Source organism: Leucoraja erinacea, chromosome 23 (genome assembly GCF_028641065.1).
Source record: "Leucoraja erinacea ecotype New England chromosome 23, Leri_hhj_1, whole genome shotgun sequence".
NCBI classification, from domain to species: domain Eukaryota; kingdom Metazoa; phylum Chordata; class Chondrichthyes; order Rajiformes; family Rajidae; genus Leucoraja; species Leucoraja erinaceus.
Window position 1 is genome coordinate 15410899 of NC_073399.1, and position 15859 is coordinate 15426757.

Sequence of the window (15859 nt, forward strand, 5' to 3'; positions counted from 1 at the left end):
TATATATATATATATATATCCACATATATATACGCACATATATATATATATATATATATATATATACACATATATATACATATACACATACATATACACACACATATATATATATACACACACATATATATACACACACATATATATATACATATACATATATATATATATATATATATATATATACATACATATATATACACACACACACATATATATATATATACACACACACACATATATATATATATATATATACACACATACACATATATATATATACACACACACAGATATATATATATATATATATATAGCGATGTTACAATAACTACCTTCAGCGGCGCTGCAGTTCTGCCACTGGCCGTGTACGCAACTTTGGAGCCTTTGAGGGGGGGGGCAGTCAAAAATGCCGTTTTGTACTGCCTATCGGAGGCAGACTTCCTAGGGGCTGTTAGCTGCTGCAGAAAAATCGATCCGTCTCCCAATCGCGCTATATTTAAAAAATAAAAATAAATAAATGAAAATCGCAGGCCGATTTAATATTTGGTTAAAATAAAAAGCGACCGAACGCCCACAATGCCTACAACATTACGGATCACAAGAACGGGACGAAACAAAGTGTGTCGTCTATTTTACATATAATCTTGCTTCTTGAGATGGCTTTAATCTAATTTTACATTGCGAAAATGTGATTTGGGCCCCATACGAACTGGCAGTGTTTTTCCTGCCGATATGGGGTTCAAATTCACCACAAATGCAACGTTCCAATTGATCGCGTTCCAGAAGCAAGATGATTAAAATGCTCTTTTTTTGGAGATAAGCCGTCTAAATTGTCTATATTTTGTGTTATTCTCTCTCTCTCCATGATCATTATTTTTAAACTAAATATTCACAACAGTTGGAGTCACATGTATTGTGCAAACAACAATAATTTGATTATATTTTGGGTGGATGTTTCTAGATTAATTTATGGGAATTAAACATTAAATTCCTTCCATCTGGGATATCAATTCATGACTGCGATTTTAAAATCATGTTATACTGTGAATTCTTGTGTGAATGGGATTAGTTTGTTATTTGGATACTTATGCTATTTAAAAAAATTATCCTTTTCTTAAGAAATGGAATCTACAGGACATTGTTAATGGGAAAGTAGTGGGCAGTTTATTACTACTTCTGTCACAAGTCAGTTTTGTAATTAGCTATAATTAGGTAATTAACTAATGATATGCTTTCATTTCAGGTCATCCAAGTAAGATGTTTCATATTTGTTTCAGAATGCTTCAATCTATAATAACTGAAAATGTCATTCCGTTCTCTTAATTTTTAAGAAAGTTATGGGCTTTTGACTGTCAAGCTTTTGTGTTAAGTCAATGGACAAGCAATAGGGAACAAGATGCTAATTTCCGAGTATGAAAATAGCCATAACGTTTTTAATGCTGAAGATATGAAAGTGAATTAGGTGTCAAATTAAACTTCAATTTATGCTTTATCTGATGAGATAAATTGCAGACTTGATTTTTAAAATTTCAAAATTTTGTAACATTGCTAATATATACATAGTAAAAACTCTTCATGGATTATCTTCAATTCAATACTATATTCATTCCTAGAATATAGGATTATATATATAGATATCTGGATATATAGATATATATGTGTGTGTTTTTTATATATATACACACACACATAAATAAAATTGAATATATATATATATATATTCCGAATAAAGTTCATTTTTGAACAAATTAAGGCCTCCAGGAGGCGGTGGGGAGGTTCGGTCAAAAGATACTAGAGCTCCTCTATAATCTTTGGTTCGGACTCCGACCGCGGGTGGCCGCTGTGGGTGGCAGCGCTGCCCGGCTCCGCGCTCGGGCCTCTCGGTCCGCCGCGCACTCTCCGTCTTTAAAGGGCCCGACGGCGCGGGCGCCCGTCCGCCGGCGATGGCCGGGGTGTCGCAGAGAGAGGCGCGGAAAGCAGCGGAGCGGCGGCAGAAGCGAGCCGTCGAGGAGCAGCGGGCCAGGATCAAACTGGTCAGGTTCCGCCGTTTACTGTGCTCGGCTTGGGGAGGGAAGGAAAGATGGAGGGAGAAAAGGCAGGGGAGAGAGAAGAAGAAAGGGAGGGAGAGGAGGGGGTGAGAACAGTATTTTTCAGTGGGACACAAACATAAAGCCCATTCCAGGGTAATTTATAATTGAGTACCATTTCTCTATGTTCTACAACACTCCACAGGGCCCCCACCAGTCACTGTGATAGTCCTAATGTGGTTTAACGCTCCAAAATGCATCATCTTGCACTTTTCTGAATTAAACGCCATTTAAAAGCATTTACAATTCCTTGGACCAATCTCTCACCCGATCAAAATCCTGCTATAATTCTTCTTAACTTCCTTTGCTGTCTATGACATCACTTATTTTAGTGTCATCTACAAAGTTGCTAACCATGCCTTATAAATTCTCGTCCAAACCATTGATGTGGATGACAAACAGCCCAAGTACCACTCCAAGGCACACCATTTGTCACAGGCCTCCAGTGTGAAAAATGATCTTTCACTATTACCATGTTTGCTATCATCAAGCCAATCTAATAGCCAATTAGCTACCTTGCCTTGGATCCCATGTGATCTAACCTGCCAGAGCAGTCTGCCAGGTGGAACCTCATCAAAGGTCTTGCTAAGTATGTATGATCAATGTGGCCCTGCCCTCATTAACCTTTATTGGCATGTCTTCAAAATATTTGTGAACTTTATTGGCATGTCTTCAAAAAAATTGCATAAAGCTCTGCTGGTTATCTCGAATCAATACTTTCTTATCCCTCGGATTTCTCTCCAGTAACTTGCCCACTGCATTATGGTTTCCAGGATTTTCTGAAATAAAGGCACAATATTAGCCATGCTTCTGTGTTCCAGCACCTCACCCATGGCTAAAGATGACACATGTATTTCAGCCAGGGCTCCTGCAATTTTTTCTCTTATTACCCACAGTGTTCTTGGATATACCTGATCAGGACCTCGAGATGTCTCTCCTCATATGTTTAAGATATATTGCACCTTCTCTATTATGATGCTGATTATTGCCAACACAATCCCATTGACTTTTCAGAGTTCCTTAGCCTTCATGTTGTTCTCCATAATAAAAGCCACCATAACAAAAGGAGAAAAATTCATTGAGGACTTTGTCCATCTATTGTGATCACTGAGGTGTCCTTTCTCTCCCTCTTCACTATTTTTTCTTTTATACTTTAAAAAAATCTATCTATTCTGACAAAGCTATCTTATGCCCCCTTTTTGCCCTCTTGGGTTTCTTAACTGTATTCCCAACACTCTTCCGGGGATTCACAATGGCAACTGTATGTACTTTGCCTATGCCTTCTCCAATTCCCTGACCAGAGCCACAAAATCTACTGCCAGCCTTACCCTTCACTCTAACAGTGACACCAGAACTCTTACTAATTCACTTTTAAAAGTCTTCCACTTGTCAAACCATCCTTTGCCTACTCCAATCAACGTTTGCCAGTTGCTGTTTAATGCCATCATAATCCTCCAATTTAGAACATTAATGTGACCCAGTTCTGTCCTTTTCCATAACTATTTTAATACCAATAAAACTACGATCACTGCTCCCAAAGTGCTCTCCCACTGATACCTCAGTCACTTACCCTGTCCCATTTTAGAAGAGTAGGTCAAGCTTTATTCTCTCCCCAATAGGGCCCTCTATATATTGCTAGAGGAAACTTTCCTGAACATACTTACATTTGAAATACTTGCAAAGATTTCACTATTCAGTGCAAAGGAATATCACATGCCAGCTCTATTCTCCCTCGCTGCTTATCTGCAAATGTGTCCAAGATGACCAAATATGGATCTTAATTCTTGTACACCTTCCTCATGCATTCAAAGTTATTTGAAACACACCAGAGAGGGTTAATCAAAATTGTCTTCTTGAGTGGTCAGTTATTCAATAAACACCACTGTCATAGATGAAGGTTGATGAGTTTGGAGTTCCTATGCTGGAAACCACTATGAATTGGTTTGCAGAATAGTGCTTTCAGAGGAGGCAATTATGGAATTATTACTGTAATAGACTTTTAAAGTGAACAGTGTTGTAGTGTATTGTACTTGGCTCTGGCCAAACAGCTAAGGAGAGCAAATTGGTGCCATGATGCTCCTAGAAGTGTTGTGAGTAATTAGTCATCGATGGAGACCAAATTTGAAAAATGAATTACTTTAGTGATATAAAATGCCATTTTCTATGCAGGGTTGTCTGAAACTGAGGTTTAAGGTAGGGTGATGGGGGCTGGGGAAAGAGTTTTAAAAGGGATCTGAGGGGCAACTTTTTCAGAGGGTGGTGTGTTCGTGGAGTGAAATGCCAGAGGAAGTGGTAAAGGCAGGTACAAGTGTGACATATAAGACATTTGGACATAAGACATTTGTCAAAGAGCCTGTTTCTGTACTGTACAATCCCGTAAATTTCTGATTCTAAGTGGGTAAATTGCATTTCTTAAATTGGGTGTGCATCCTTTAACCATTAAGTTCAATGCAACATATTTCTAATTAGGATGGAGAGAATCATGGTAAGTGCCGGGGGGGGGAGGGGAATATTATGCATCTATGCTTTAATTATATAAATGTTTGCACTGGAAAACATTTCTTTTTTTAGTCCTTCATTACGTGATTAAAGCCAATGAATAAGTATCATGTTGTCCTTTAATGAGGCATTAATGGCATTCTTCCAGTTTTATCCTAATATTAAAACATCAAATGCCTGGAGAGGTGACATTGTTATAGTCATTACCACATGGTGGCAGTGCCATTACATAATAAATTACCTGTTGCTTTCCAGCGTATTTATTCTCCACCATTGATCTTTTAACACCAGAGATTATGTATTTATAAAATTGCATTTTAATTAGTTCCTGTAAAACATAGGTTGACATTTTTTTGCTTTCACACAAAATGCCTGTGTGGTACACAGTTGCCTATTTCTACTGCACAGTCACAGGTAGGTAACAATGAGGATGAAAAGGATTCTAAATTGCACTGTGTCAATAAGATTTTAGTTGTGGGTTGTGATATCTGAATGTTGAAAAGCCCTCGGCAATATAATTTTCTTCCTAATGTTACATGTGCATTAATTTTAATGGATGTGCAGGTTTGTAAACAAGTTTAAAACAATTGCACTATGGAAGAAATTGTAGCCTGTGACCTTGCGCCTAGAGGGCATATTGAGTTGTGTACCTTGCATTGATTTGACAGTTGTGCAGAAATTTGAGATCTATGAAAAATGGTGAACAGGAATTGCAGGAATGAAATGATAAAACTCATCTGACTTGGCCTCTATAGTTTTGTAATGCAAAGGTTGAGTGTTTCCAGTATCTATTAGGTGATAAACTCACAGAATCAAGTATTTTTTTCATTGAGAATTTCCAACTGTTTTCTTTGGATGTCCAAATTGTATAGATGTATAGACCTTAATTCTAAAGACACAATAGATGTATAGATGTATAGACCTTAATTCTAAAGACACAATACATTAATAATTTGAAATTGTGAAGAAAATTATTTTTTACACCAAAGATAGACACAAAACGGTGGAGTAATTCAGCACGACAGGCAGCATCTCTGGAGAGAAGGAATGGGTGACATTTCAGCTCGAGACCCTTCAGACTGAATCGGGGGAGTCGGGACCCTTTCCTCTGATGTTGAAGAAGGGTCTTGACCCGAAACATCACCCATTCCTTCTCACCAAAGACGCTGTCTGTTCCACTGAGTCACTCTCGCATTTTGTATACCTTAGAAAATGTCTCTGATTGCAAAACCTTTGTTGTTTTGAACACTGTTACACCTGCCTGGTCTAGATTCATTTTATAACTACTCAAATGTGCGATTGAATCTGCATCAGCAACAACTAGTGGTAATCTGTTACTTATTTTAAAATATCCCTAATTTATTCTCCTGCAGGTCTCTACAATACTTCAAAAACCAGAAGAGCTACGAACAAAGGATGACGTCACCCTGCTTTCAGCATGTGATGACACTGTGCAGGAGTTGGAGAAGCGAAAACAGAAGACTGAGGCACGAAAGAGGAAGCTGGAAGAAGTGGGTAATTTATACAATTTCTCGTACATGGCTACTGAATTCTTCTTTCAGATATCGATTAGGTCCAGCTCGAGACCTTTTCCTGATAGACACTGGTTTATAATAGGGAATCAATTATTAAAAAAGCTAGAGATATACACAAAAAGTTGGAGTAACTCAGTGGGTCAGACAGCATCTCTGGAGAAAAGGAATGTGACGATCTGGATCGAGACCTTTTGTCACATTCCTTTCCTCCAGAGATGCTGTCTGACACTGAGATACTCCAGCTTTTTGCGTCTGTGTTTGGTTTAAAGCAGCATCTGCTGTTCCTTCATACACATTGAAAAAGATAGAACTAGTCTGCAGTTAAGATCAATACCTGTAGTTATTTCAACGGCGTACAAATAGATTTGTATTCCATCGCATGTACAAAATCCCACAGCATCCTATGTACTTTCAGCTTGTAACCTAATCCTTTAATTATAGCCACTTTTGTACTGTGGGAATACTGGCAGCCAATTAGCCATTAATAATGTCCCGCACTCACTAAATAAAATAATTGGATAATCTGATGGCTTTGTTGAAGGATAAATATTGGAAAATATTAAAAAATAACTTCCCAGCTATTCAAAATAATGCCTTGGGTTTTAAAAAAAAATCTATTCGTGGCACTAGATTAGCTGCTGCTATCAAGTAATTTTTTCAGAAAATCCAATGTTCTATTGGAAAAAAAGTTTCTAGAAAATCTGAAATAAAAACTAAATGTGCTGGGATACTCAGAAGGTCAAGTAGCATCCACGGGAAGAGAGAAAGAGTTGTTGAAAGATCCTGATCCTGAAATGTTAACTCTTGCACTCTTCACAGTTGTGAACAGTAAGCAATTGACAAGAAAAAGTAACCAATGCTATAGGTTAAAACAGGTAATGGTACTTCCAAAAGTGGAACACATTCCTGGTTTTCTAATTTTAGTGTGGACTATATGCTCAAAGGGGCAGCACGGTGGCGCAGCGGTAGAGTTGCTGTCTTACAGCGCCAGAGATCCAGGCTCAATCCTGACTACGGATGCTGTTTGTACGGAGTTTGTATGTTTTCCCCATGACCGCATAGGTTTCCCCTGGGTGCTCCGGTTTCCTCATGCACTTCAAAGACATACAGGTTTGTAGGTTAATTGGCTTGGGTAAAATTTGTAAATTGTCCCTAGTGTGAAGGATAGTGCAAACGGGCAGGGATCATTGGTCGGAATGGACTCGGGCGCTGAAGGGCCTGCTTCCCCTCTGAATCTCTAGACTAAACTAAGACCTTGGAGTAGGGCCATAAAGGATTTCTGAATCGAGGGAGATGCAACTGATACAATAGTTCTCAATGTTGGTGGCCCTTTCACTGCGTTAGAGTTCAGTATAAAAGCAAATTGTTGCTGCTGCGTGACAACCGAAATGTGGGGAAAAAATGAGTACTGGAAATACTGATGAGTGGCCGTTTTACTTGAAATGTTAACTGTTTCTCATGCCACTGCTGCCTGATCAGCTGGGTATTTCCTGCTATTCCTGTTTTGATGTCGTTCATTCATCCACTCCCTGAGCCTGTTATTCCAGGAATCAGTTCTTTGGCAGATAGACTGTTCCTTATTCTGAACCAAATAATGAAATTAAGTGTAGATTTTCTGCTTTTGCCTGAGGAGAGCGGCGGGGTCTAATCTCACGACCTTGATTATTGACTATTATTGGAAATGAATGTAAAGAAATTAAAGAATGTAATTTTCACTTTCACCATAACAATGCATAGTGAGAAACTATTAGCACTATTATTAGTACCATGTGTCCAATGGTAGCACTCTTGTCTATGGTTCAGGTTATAAATTTACCACAATTCAAATAAACGATAATGTACAATGATATTGAGCTGTTAAAGAGGCCCCTGCGGTTTTGCAGGCCCATTTAATTTGAAGAGCAAGAGAATTCTTCTAATGTCTCACCTAATATCTATCCCTCAATATATATTGCCAAAAAGAATAGCCAATCATTTATCTCTCAGTGATATATGACCATGGTGTGCAATTTTTATCTACCCAGAACAGCGATAGTTAAACTTCAAAAAGTCACTTAACAGGTTTTGAATAATTTGATTATCTGAGCGTGTGAAGTAGACCATGACCACTTGTAGATGCACATCCTTTCTTTGCAAGAAGCACAATTAAAACTTTCCCAAATAGATTATAACTCTCACGGTGAATGCAATACAATGCTGTCATCAACAGAATTAGCCAAAGTTCCAACACATGTAAAAACAAAAGCATGATTAACTTTTCTACATTTATTTTTGAACATAAGCGCATAACTAGGCAAGGCATATCAATGCAAGTTCACTTCATTGTCATGGGTGTCATAGTTCAAATGAAATATTAAACCAAGGCCCTGTGGTGCCTATTATACTGCTTCTTAAGTTAAGAGTTCTCTTGCTCTGGTAGTAAAATATCAACACAAGTAAAACAGATCACTTTTCCCACTTGGTGGCATAGGTTTCAGGTTAGAGGGAAAAGGTTTAATAGGCACCTGAGGGCAATTTTTTCGCAGAAGATAGTGGGTATATGGAAAAAGCTGCAAGAGGATGTAGTCTAGGCAGGTACAATGACAACATTTAAAATACATTGAACAGGAAAGCGGATAGGAAAGGTTTAGAAATGTGGGCCAATAACAGGCACACGGGATTAGTTTAGATGTGGCATCTTGGTTGGCATGGACAGGTTCGGCTGAAGGGTCTTTTCTGTACTCCCTGGCACTAATTTGAAGTCATGGGGGTATTAAGATTAGACTGTCAAGCCTTTAGAGCGTTTATTTAACTAACTTTAAGCGATTTACAGAGTGTTATTCTGCAAGATGTTGATGCATAAAGGGTGCATGTTAATTCTTTAATTCCTGATATTTTTTTTGATTTTCCTATGTAGGTCATAGATGAACCTGATGAATTGAAGAAAAAAATTAACCTGCTGGCAGCAGCTATTCAGGCAGCACGATATTTAGTGATCTATTCTGGCGCTGGAATCAGCACGGTAAGGCAGTCATGTAACTAAGCTAGGAAGAAATAAGAACCTGTTATTTAGAGCTCATTAGAACCAACTGTTGAAGCAGCACTTTGTACTCAAGGCAAAATGAAAATGTGACTGTAGATTCAGATTCAATTTTAATTGTCATTGTCAGTGTACAGTACAGAGACAACGAAATGCATTTAGCATCTCCCTGGAAGAGCGACATAGCAAATGATTTGAATAAATAATAATAAGTGTCCGGGGGGGGTGGTGATTGGCAGTCACCGAGGTACGTTGTTGAGTAGAGTGACAGCCGCCGGGAAGAAGCTGTTCCTCGACCTGCTGGTTCGGCAAGGGAGAGACCTGTAGCGCCTCCCGGATGGTAGGAGGGTAATCAGTCCATGGTTGGGGTGAGAGCAGTCCTTGGCGATGCTGAGCGCCCTCAGCAGACAACGCTTGCTTTGGACAGACTCAATGGAGGGGAGCGAGGAACCGGTGATGCGTTGGGCAATTTTCACCACCCTCTGCAATGCTGCAATCTGCAGGAAAAAAAAACTATTGGAGGAAATCAGTGGGTTGAGCAGCATCTGTAGAGGCAAGGCGATTGTCAATATTTCGAAGATCCTCTTAAATCTCTCTCCTCTCATCTTAAGCCTATGCCCTCAAACGTGGAATCCTCTAACTGGGGAAAAGGCTGTGTTCACTTTATCAATGCTCCTCAATATATTGTACTCACTAAGGTCACCCACAACTCAGCTTCCTACTTCCCAAAGAAAAAAGTCCCAGCCTGTTGCCATTACTGTCAGAAGAAACCACCAGAGGGCAAAAAAATATACCTTTCCTTCAGATAGATGTGACCATTGTGAAGGATTTCATTAACTTACATAGCATTGAGTATCCATGTAATAATAACTCTTGTGTCGTTTTCTGGGATAGGATTTGTATAGACTTGTGGTGAGATGCAGAAATTGGTCGCATAGTCTGTATAGGAAGGAAGCAGTCTATTTTGTTCAGTGGGTCTTTGAGTCATGGTTGTAGTTGTACAGCACGGAAATGGGCCATTCAACCCACCACGTCCTTGCCACAGCTCTGAACAAGCCTCATATCCCTTGTCAGTAGGTACTTCTCATTTTGTTCCTTAAATTCTTATTCAACTGCTCTTAAATGCATCATGCTATTCACGTCAACCATTTGTAGTGGTATGTTTTCACATTCTCACCATAAAGTAAAATGGTGTCTCTGTTATTATTAACACCTAACTGTATGGTGTTTAGGTTTTCTTACAAATGTAAACTTTGAAATATCGACTCCACCTAAATATTATCATCATTTTAGAAAATGGGTCACTGGGTTAGATGGTGGCAGAACCATCAGCTTTTTCAATATTTCCTGAGTTGTACTAATTTCCCCACACCTCATATTCTACCACTTTTCTTCACACAAGGAGCAATTTACAGTGACCAATTAACCTACCAACCTACATATTGAGCACCCATAGGAAACTATGTAGTCACCGGGAGTATGTGCAAATTCTATCCAGACAGCCCGAGGTCAGGTTTGAACCCAATTATTGGTTCCGTGTCATCGGGTCTCTTAGATGTCCCACGATGCTGCCACTGCTTACGTTATTCTTTATGTCCGATTTGCACTCTCTGTTTTTTCCACTGGAGACTAGTGAAATTAATTACATTTCATTTCATATTAAACAAAGTACAGGAGCATATATCAGACCATTTTTAAGATTTTTAAGAACATTGAGATTTCAAAGAAACAATCGGGGAAAGTGAAAGTAATTAAAAGTACTGTAAGTGAAGTATTGTAAGGACCATTTATCACTGCTTTTAATGAACTGGCCTCCATAATAAGATTTGAAAAGAGGATTTGATATTTGCCGTATGTTTAATTCCATTCTCAACTTCAGTAACTGAATAATTCAATTTATTCGTGCAACAAAACTTGAATAATGGAGAAACAAGAATCTGCAGATGCTGGAAAGTTGAGTAAATTACAAACTGCTGGAGGAACTCAATGACTCGGGCAGCATCTGTGGAGGGAATGGACAGACGATGTTCGGGTCAGGACCCTTCTTCATACAGATGGGGTAGGGGAGGAGAAAGATGGAAAAGAAAAATTGGGGGAGTGAAGAAGAAAGAGGGGGATAAAAGGGAAATGTGTGATGACATACAGGGAGAGAAAAGGAGCTGGGTGACTAGACTGGTGAGAGATGGTGGGAGAAACGTCTGTGTGGGTGGGTGGAGGAAATAGAGAATTTGATATTCACACCATTGGATTGTAAGTTCATATGTCACTGGTGCAAAATTGGGCTATTTGGCCCATCGAGCCAACTGCCATTCATCACGCCTGATTTATCTTTCCCTCTCAACCCTATTCACCCGCCTTCTCCCCATAACCTCTGACACCCTTAATAATCAAGAATCTGTCAATCTCCACTTTAAAAATACTTAATGACGGCCTCCACAGCAATCTGTGGCAAACTTCTGACTAAAAGTCCTCCTCATCTTCTTTCCAAAGATACATCATTTTATTCTGACAATGCCCTCTGGTAATGGACACTCACCAGTGGAAATATCCTCTCCACATCTGCTCTATCCAGGCCTTTCACTAGTCGGTAATTTTCAATTAGATCCTCCCCCCCCCCCCCCCCCCCCCCCCCCGGTCCCCTCACTCACCTTCCTAAATTCCAGCAAGTACAGGCCAATTGCCAATAACTCATCATGCGTTAACTCCTCCATCCCTGGGACCATTCTTGTAAACCTCCTCTGGGCCCTCTCCAACGCCAGCACATCCCTCCTCAGATATGGGGCCCAAAACTGCTCACAATATTCCAAACGTGGTATGACCAGTGCCTTATAAAGCCTCAGCATTATATTCCTGTTTTTATATCCTAGTCCTCAAAATAAATGCTAACATTGCATTTGTCTTCCTTACTACTGATTCATCTTTCAAATTAACCTTTAGGGAATCCAGCACCAGCACTCCCACATCCCTTTGCATCTCCGATTCCTCCATTCCTCTCATTCCTGTCACTTCACCACACAAACCAGAGCATATCTGTGTGTCATGGTTGGTTAAGATGTATGCTGCCATCTACTGGGACTTTGTGCCTATGCTGAACAATAGGCATAAGAGTTTAACAAACGTGAAGAGCAATTCTACTTCACTCGACTCAACAACGTACCTCGTGACTGCCAAACACCACCCCCCCCGGACACTTATTATTATTTATTCAAATCATTTGCTATGTCGCTCTTCCAGGGAGATGCTAAATGCATTTCGTTGTCTCTGTACTGTAAACTGACAATGTCAATTAAAATTGAATCTGAATCTGAATCTGAATTTTCCCTTTTAAAAAAAAAAAAGGAATAGATCTTTCATCTCCCGTGTCATTGAAGTAAAGATTCTCATTGTACTTTCAAACGCAAGATCACCTCAATCCGGTTTGGTGCCCTTTTTGTTTCTGTAAGGTTTACTATCCGTTTCAAAGGTTTCCTGTTTATTACTTTCTCAACTAGAAAATGTAGCGCACTTAATTTGAGAGCAAAGATAATGATCGTACGATAGTCGTTTGAGCCCTGGACTCCCAGCATTGTTTCCTTCCTAACTAAGGCACAGTATGAATGGCATGTCTGGTCATTAGCCTGTGAATTAGGAGATGGATATATCATATTTGTCTATGTTGTCTGAAGAAAACTGTCCCAACCAGCTACGTCGACTGTCCATTCCCTCCACAGATGCTGCTTGACCCGCTGAATTCCCCCAACACTTTAGGTTTTGTCCATATTTTGCTGCCTGGAGGGTGAAGGTGAGTGGGTCTTATGTGTGATTTCTGATCAACAAATAAATGATGGCCAAGACTCATGAGTATTTATTTACTTTGTTTGCAATCTTCATTTTGTGGACATTAGTCTTCTTGCGTTTGAGGCAGCAGATGGTATGTAACGCCATCCAGGCTCTGTAGCCAGTTCAATGTCCTGTTGTTGGAAACCGCACAATTACCACACTCTGCTTTGGCACTGCAATAGATATTTTAAAGTATTAAGTATTTTTTGTGTATATTTAAGATAAGATAAGATAAGATACATTTAATTGTCATTTGGACCCCTTGAGGTCCAAACGAAATGCCGTTTCTGCAGCCATACATTACAAACAAATAGACCCAAGACACAACATAATTTACATAAACATCCATCACATTGCTGTGATGGAAGGCCAAATAAACTTATCTCTCCACTGCACTCTCCCCCCCCCCCGATGTCAGAGTCAAAGTCAAAGCCCCCGGCTGGCGATGGCGATTGTCCCGCGGCCATTAAAGCCACGCCAGGTGGTGCGAGGTCGCACACCGGGTCTTGGTGTTAGAGCCCCCGGCGTGCGCTCGCAGATTCCCGCGGCCATTCCAAGCCGCGCAGGGCAGTGATGTAGGCCCCGCTCCAGGAGCTCTTCAACCCCGCAACTCGGGCGGGGGAAGTCGCCGTTGCGAGAGCCCTGAAAAGCGGTCTCCCTCCAGGGACCCGCGGGCTCCCGGTGCCACCGTCCACAGACCTGCCGTTGAAGCCTCCGACTCTCCGGTCGGGCCAGCAGCAGCAGCAGCGCACTCCTCCACCGCTCCACCCGCTCCGGACTCGGCCAGCCCCGCGACGGCGACGGTGAGTCGTCGGCACCAGAGTCCCCGGTCTCTTCCTGTTGGAGGCCGCTCCTCGTTGCAGCCCCAACGATAACGGAAACCCGACGAGAAAAGGTCGGGTCTCCCGTGCAGGGAGAGATTTAAAAAGTTTCCCCCCCCCCCCCCCCCCCCCCCACCCCCACCCCCCCCCCACACACACACACCCCAACAAAAAATAACAAAAACTACATAAAAACATAGACAGAAAATAATAAAACGCGGACAGACTGCAGAGGCCGCTGCTGACGAGAGTCGCGCCGCCCACCGGATTTTTAATATTTAAAAAAAATCCAAGCCTAGAACACAGTGCATATTATCTAGGTAATATTGAAGAGTATATTTGCATATGATTTCCATTCTGACTTTATTTTTGAATAATATCGGTTTTACTGACTATTTCCTATCCAAACCCGAATCTCAAGTTCATAAGTTCATTAGTCATAAGAGCAGAATTAGGCCTTTTGACGCATTGAGTCTACACTGACATTCAATCATGGCTGATCTATTTTTCCCTCTGAACCCCATTCTCCTGCCTTTTCCCATAATCCTTGACATCCTTACCGATCAAAAATGTGTCAACCTCTGCCTTAAAAATAATCAGTGACTTGGCCTCCACAGCTGTGGACTAAATACCTTGGCCTCCACCCCTTTGACTAAATACATTCCTCCACATCTCCTTTCTAAAGGTATGTCATTTTATTCTGAAGTTATGGCCTCTGGTCCTAGACTGTGCCACTAGTGGAAGCATCCTGTCTGCATCTATTCTATCCAAACCATCTAATACCATTTTACAGAGCCACCTTGTGACCAAACCTTCAGTTTCCATGCCCCAACTTTGAGAGTTGTATCTCTGCCTCGACTATACTCAGTTTGTCCATGCCTGCCACTTTGATCAAACCTTTGCCTTTCCCAGTTTCCCATGATTGTATTTTATTTATTTATTTAAGTACTTCATTTTTACCTTGCCTTGCCATTAAAACACTGCTCTATTGTTTTATACCTTGCACAGGCTGCTTCAATTCCAGATTACAGGGGCCCTAATGGAGTATGGACTTTATTGCAGAGTGGCAGGACAGTGAGGTAAGAAAAATATTTTTATGCAGGGGAGTATTTCAAATAATAACTTTTTAGGTTTAGATTTAGGGATTAAAGAATGGTTCATAGGTTCATTTATTGTCACATACACCAATTGGTGTAGTGAAACTCAAGTTGCCATTGCAGCGCACTAATAAGAATACAATACAACACAACATTAAAGAAGAATTTCACATAAAACATAAAAACATCCTCCCACAATGGTTCCCACTGTGAGGGGAGGCACAAAGTCCAGTCCCCATCCCCTTGTCCACCCATAGTCAGGCCTATTGAGGCCTCCGCAGTCGCCGCTACGGGGCCCGATGTTTCAGGCCCTTCCCGCCGGGTAATGGTGCTCCGGCGTCGGGAGAACCCTCTCAGCTGCTTGGGATGCCTGGAACGGCCGCTTCCTTACCGGAGACCGCGGCTTCTGAAGCCGACCGGCCGCGCTGGACGGAGCTCCACCACTGGCGATCTTAGCGAAAGATCCCAGGCTCCCGATGTTAAAGTCAGCGCCACCGCCCGCGGCTGGCCGCTCCACAGACCCACAGCTCCATGATGTTCAATCGGCGGACTCAGCATTCCGGAGCTCCAGCGTGGCGACCCGGGCAAAGCATCTCCAGCTCCGCGCCGAAACTGAGGTTCTGGCCGGTCCCGTCAGGAAACGCAGTTCCAGTTTATTTAATGTCAGCAGATGTTATAGTTGAGCTTGCAGTATATTGCTAAAAGCTTTTTTCAGTACTCCCAGAATGATCTATCTAGCTTTTTTTTTAAATGCGCACTTTCATTTATTATATCCTTAAATTGCAGCTAACATAGTATCCAAGAGTTAGCTCCAATAGTGTTGCTTGAAGGAGGCTTAGTCAGAAATGAGAGCCCATTCTATGGTTGTTACAAATTGAAGCAATTGAACGCTTCATGATAATGTGCTTATACTAATATGCATGTAGCTGTTATTGATCGGGTTGTACGTTAGTTGCCAAAGTGCACATCTTGGGATTAC

At 41.0% G+C, this 15859-nt stretch overlaps 1 protein-coding gene across 1 annotated transcript in view; it reads left to right on the forward strand.

Moving 5' to 3' along the window:
• The first annotated feature begins 1838 nt into the window (after positions 1-1838).
• sirt7 (sirtuin 7) overlaps positions 1839-15859 on the forward strand; it is a 34660-nt gene continuing 20639 nt past the window's right edge. Inside the window, exons 1-4 of the mRNA XM_055653925.1 lie at positions 1839-2036; positions 5963-6100; positions 9021-9125; positions 14792-14862. Coding sequence (XP_055509900.1) covers positions 1947-2036; positions 5963-6100; positions 9021-9125; positions 14792-14862 — 404 coding nt within the window. The 5' untranslated portion in view covers positions 1839-1946. The remainder of the gene's footprint in view (positions 2037-5962; positions 6101-9020; positions 9126-14791; positions 14863-15859) is intronic.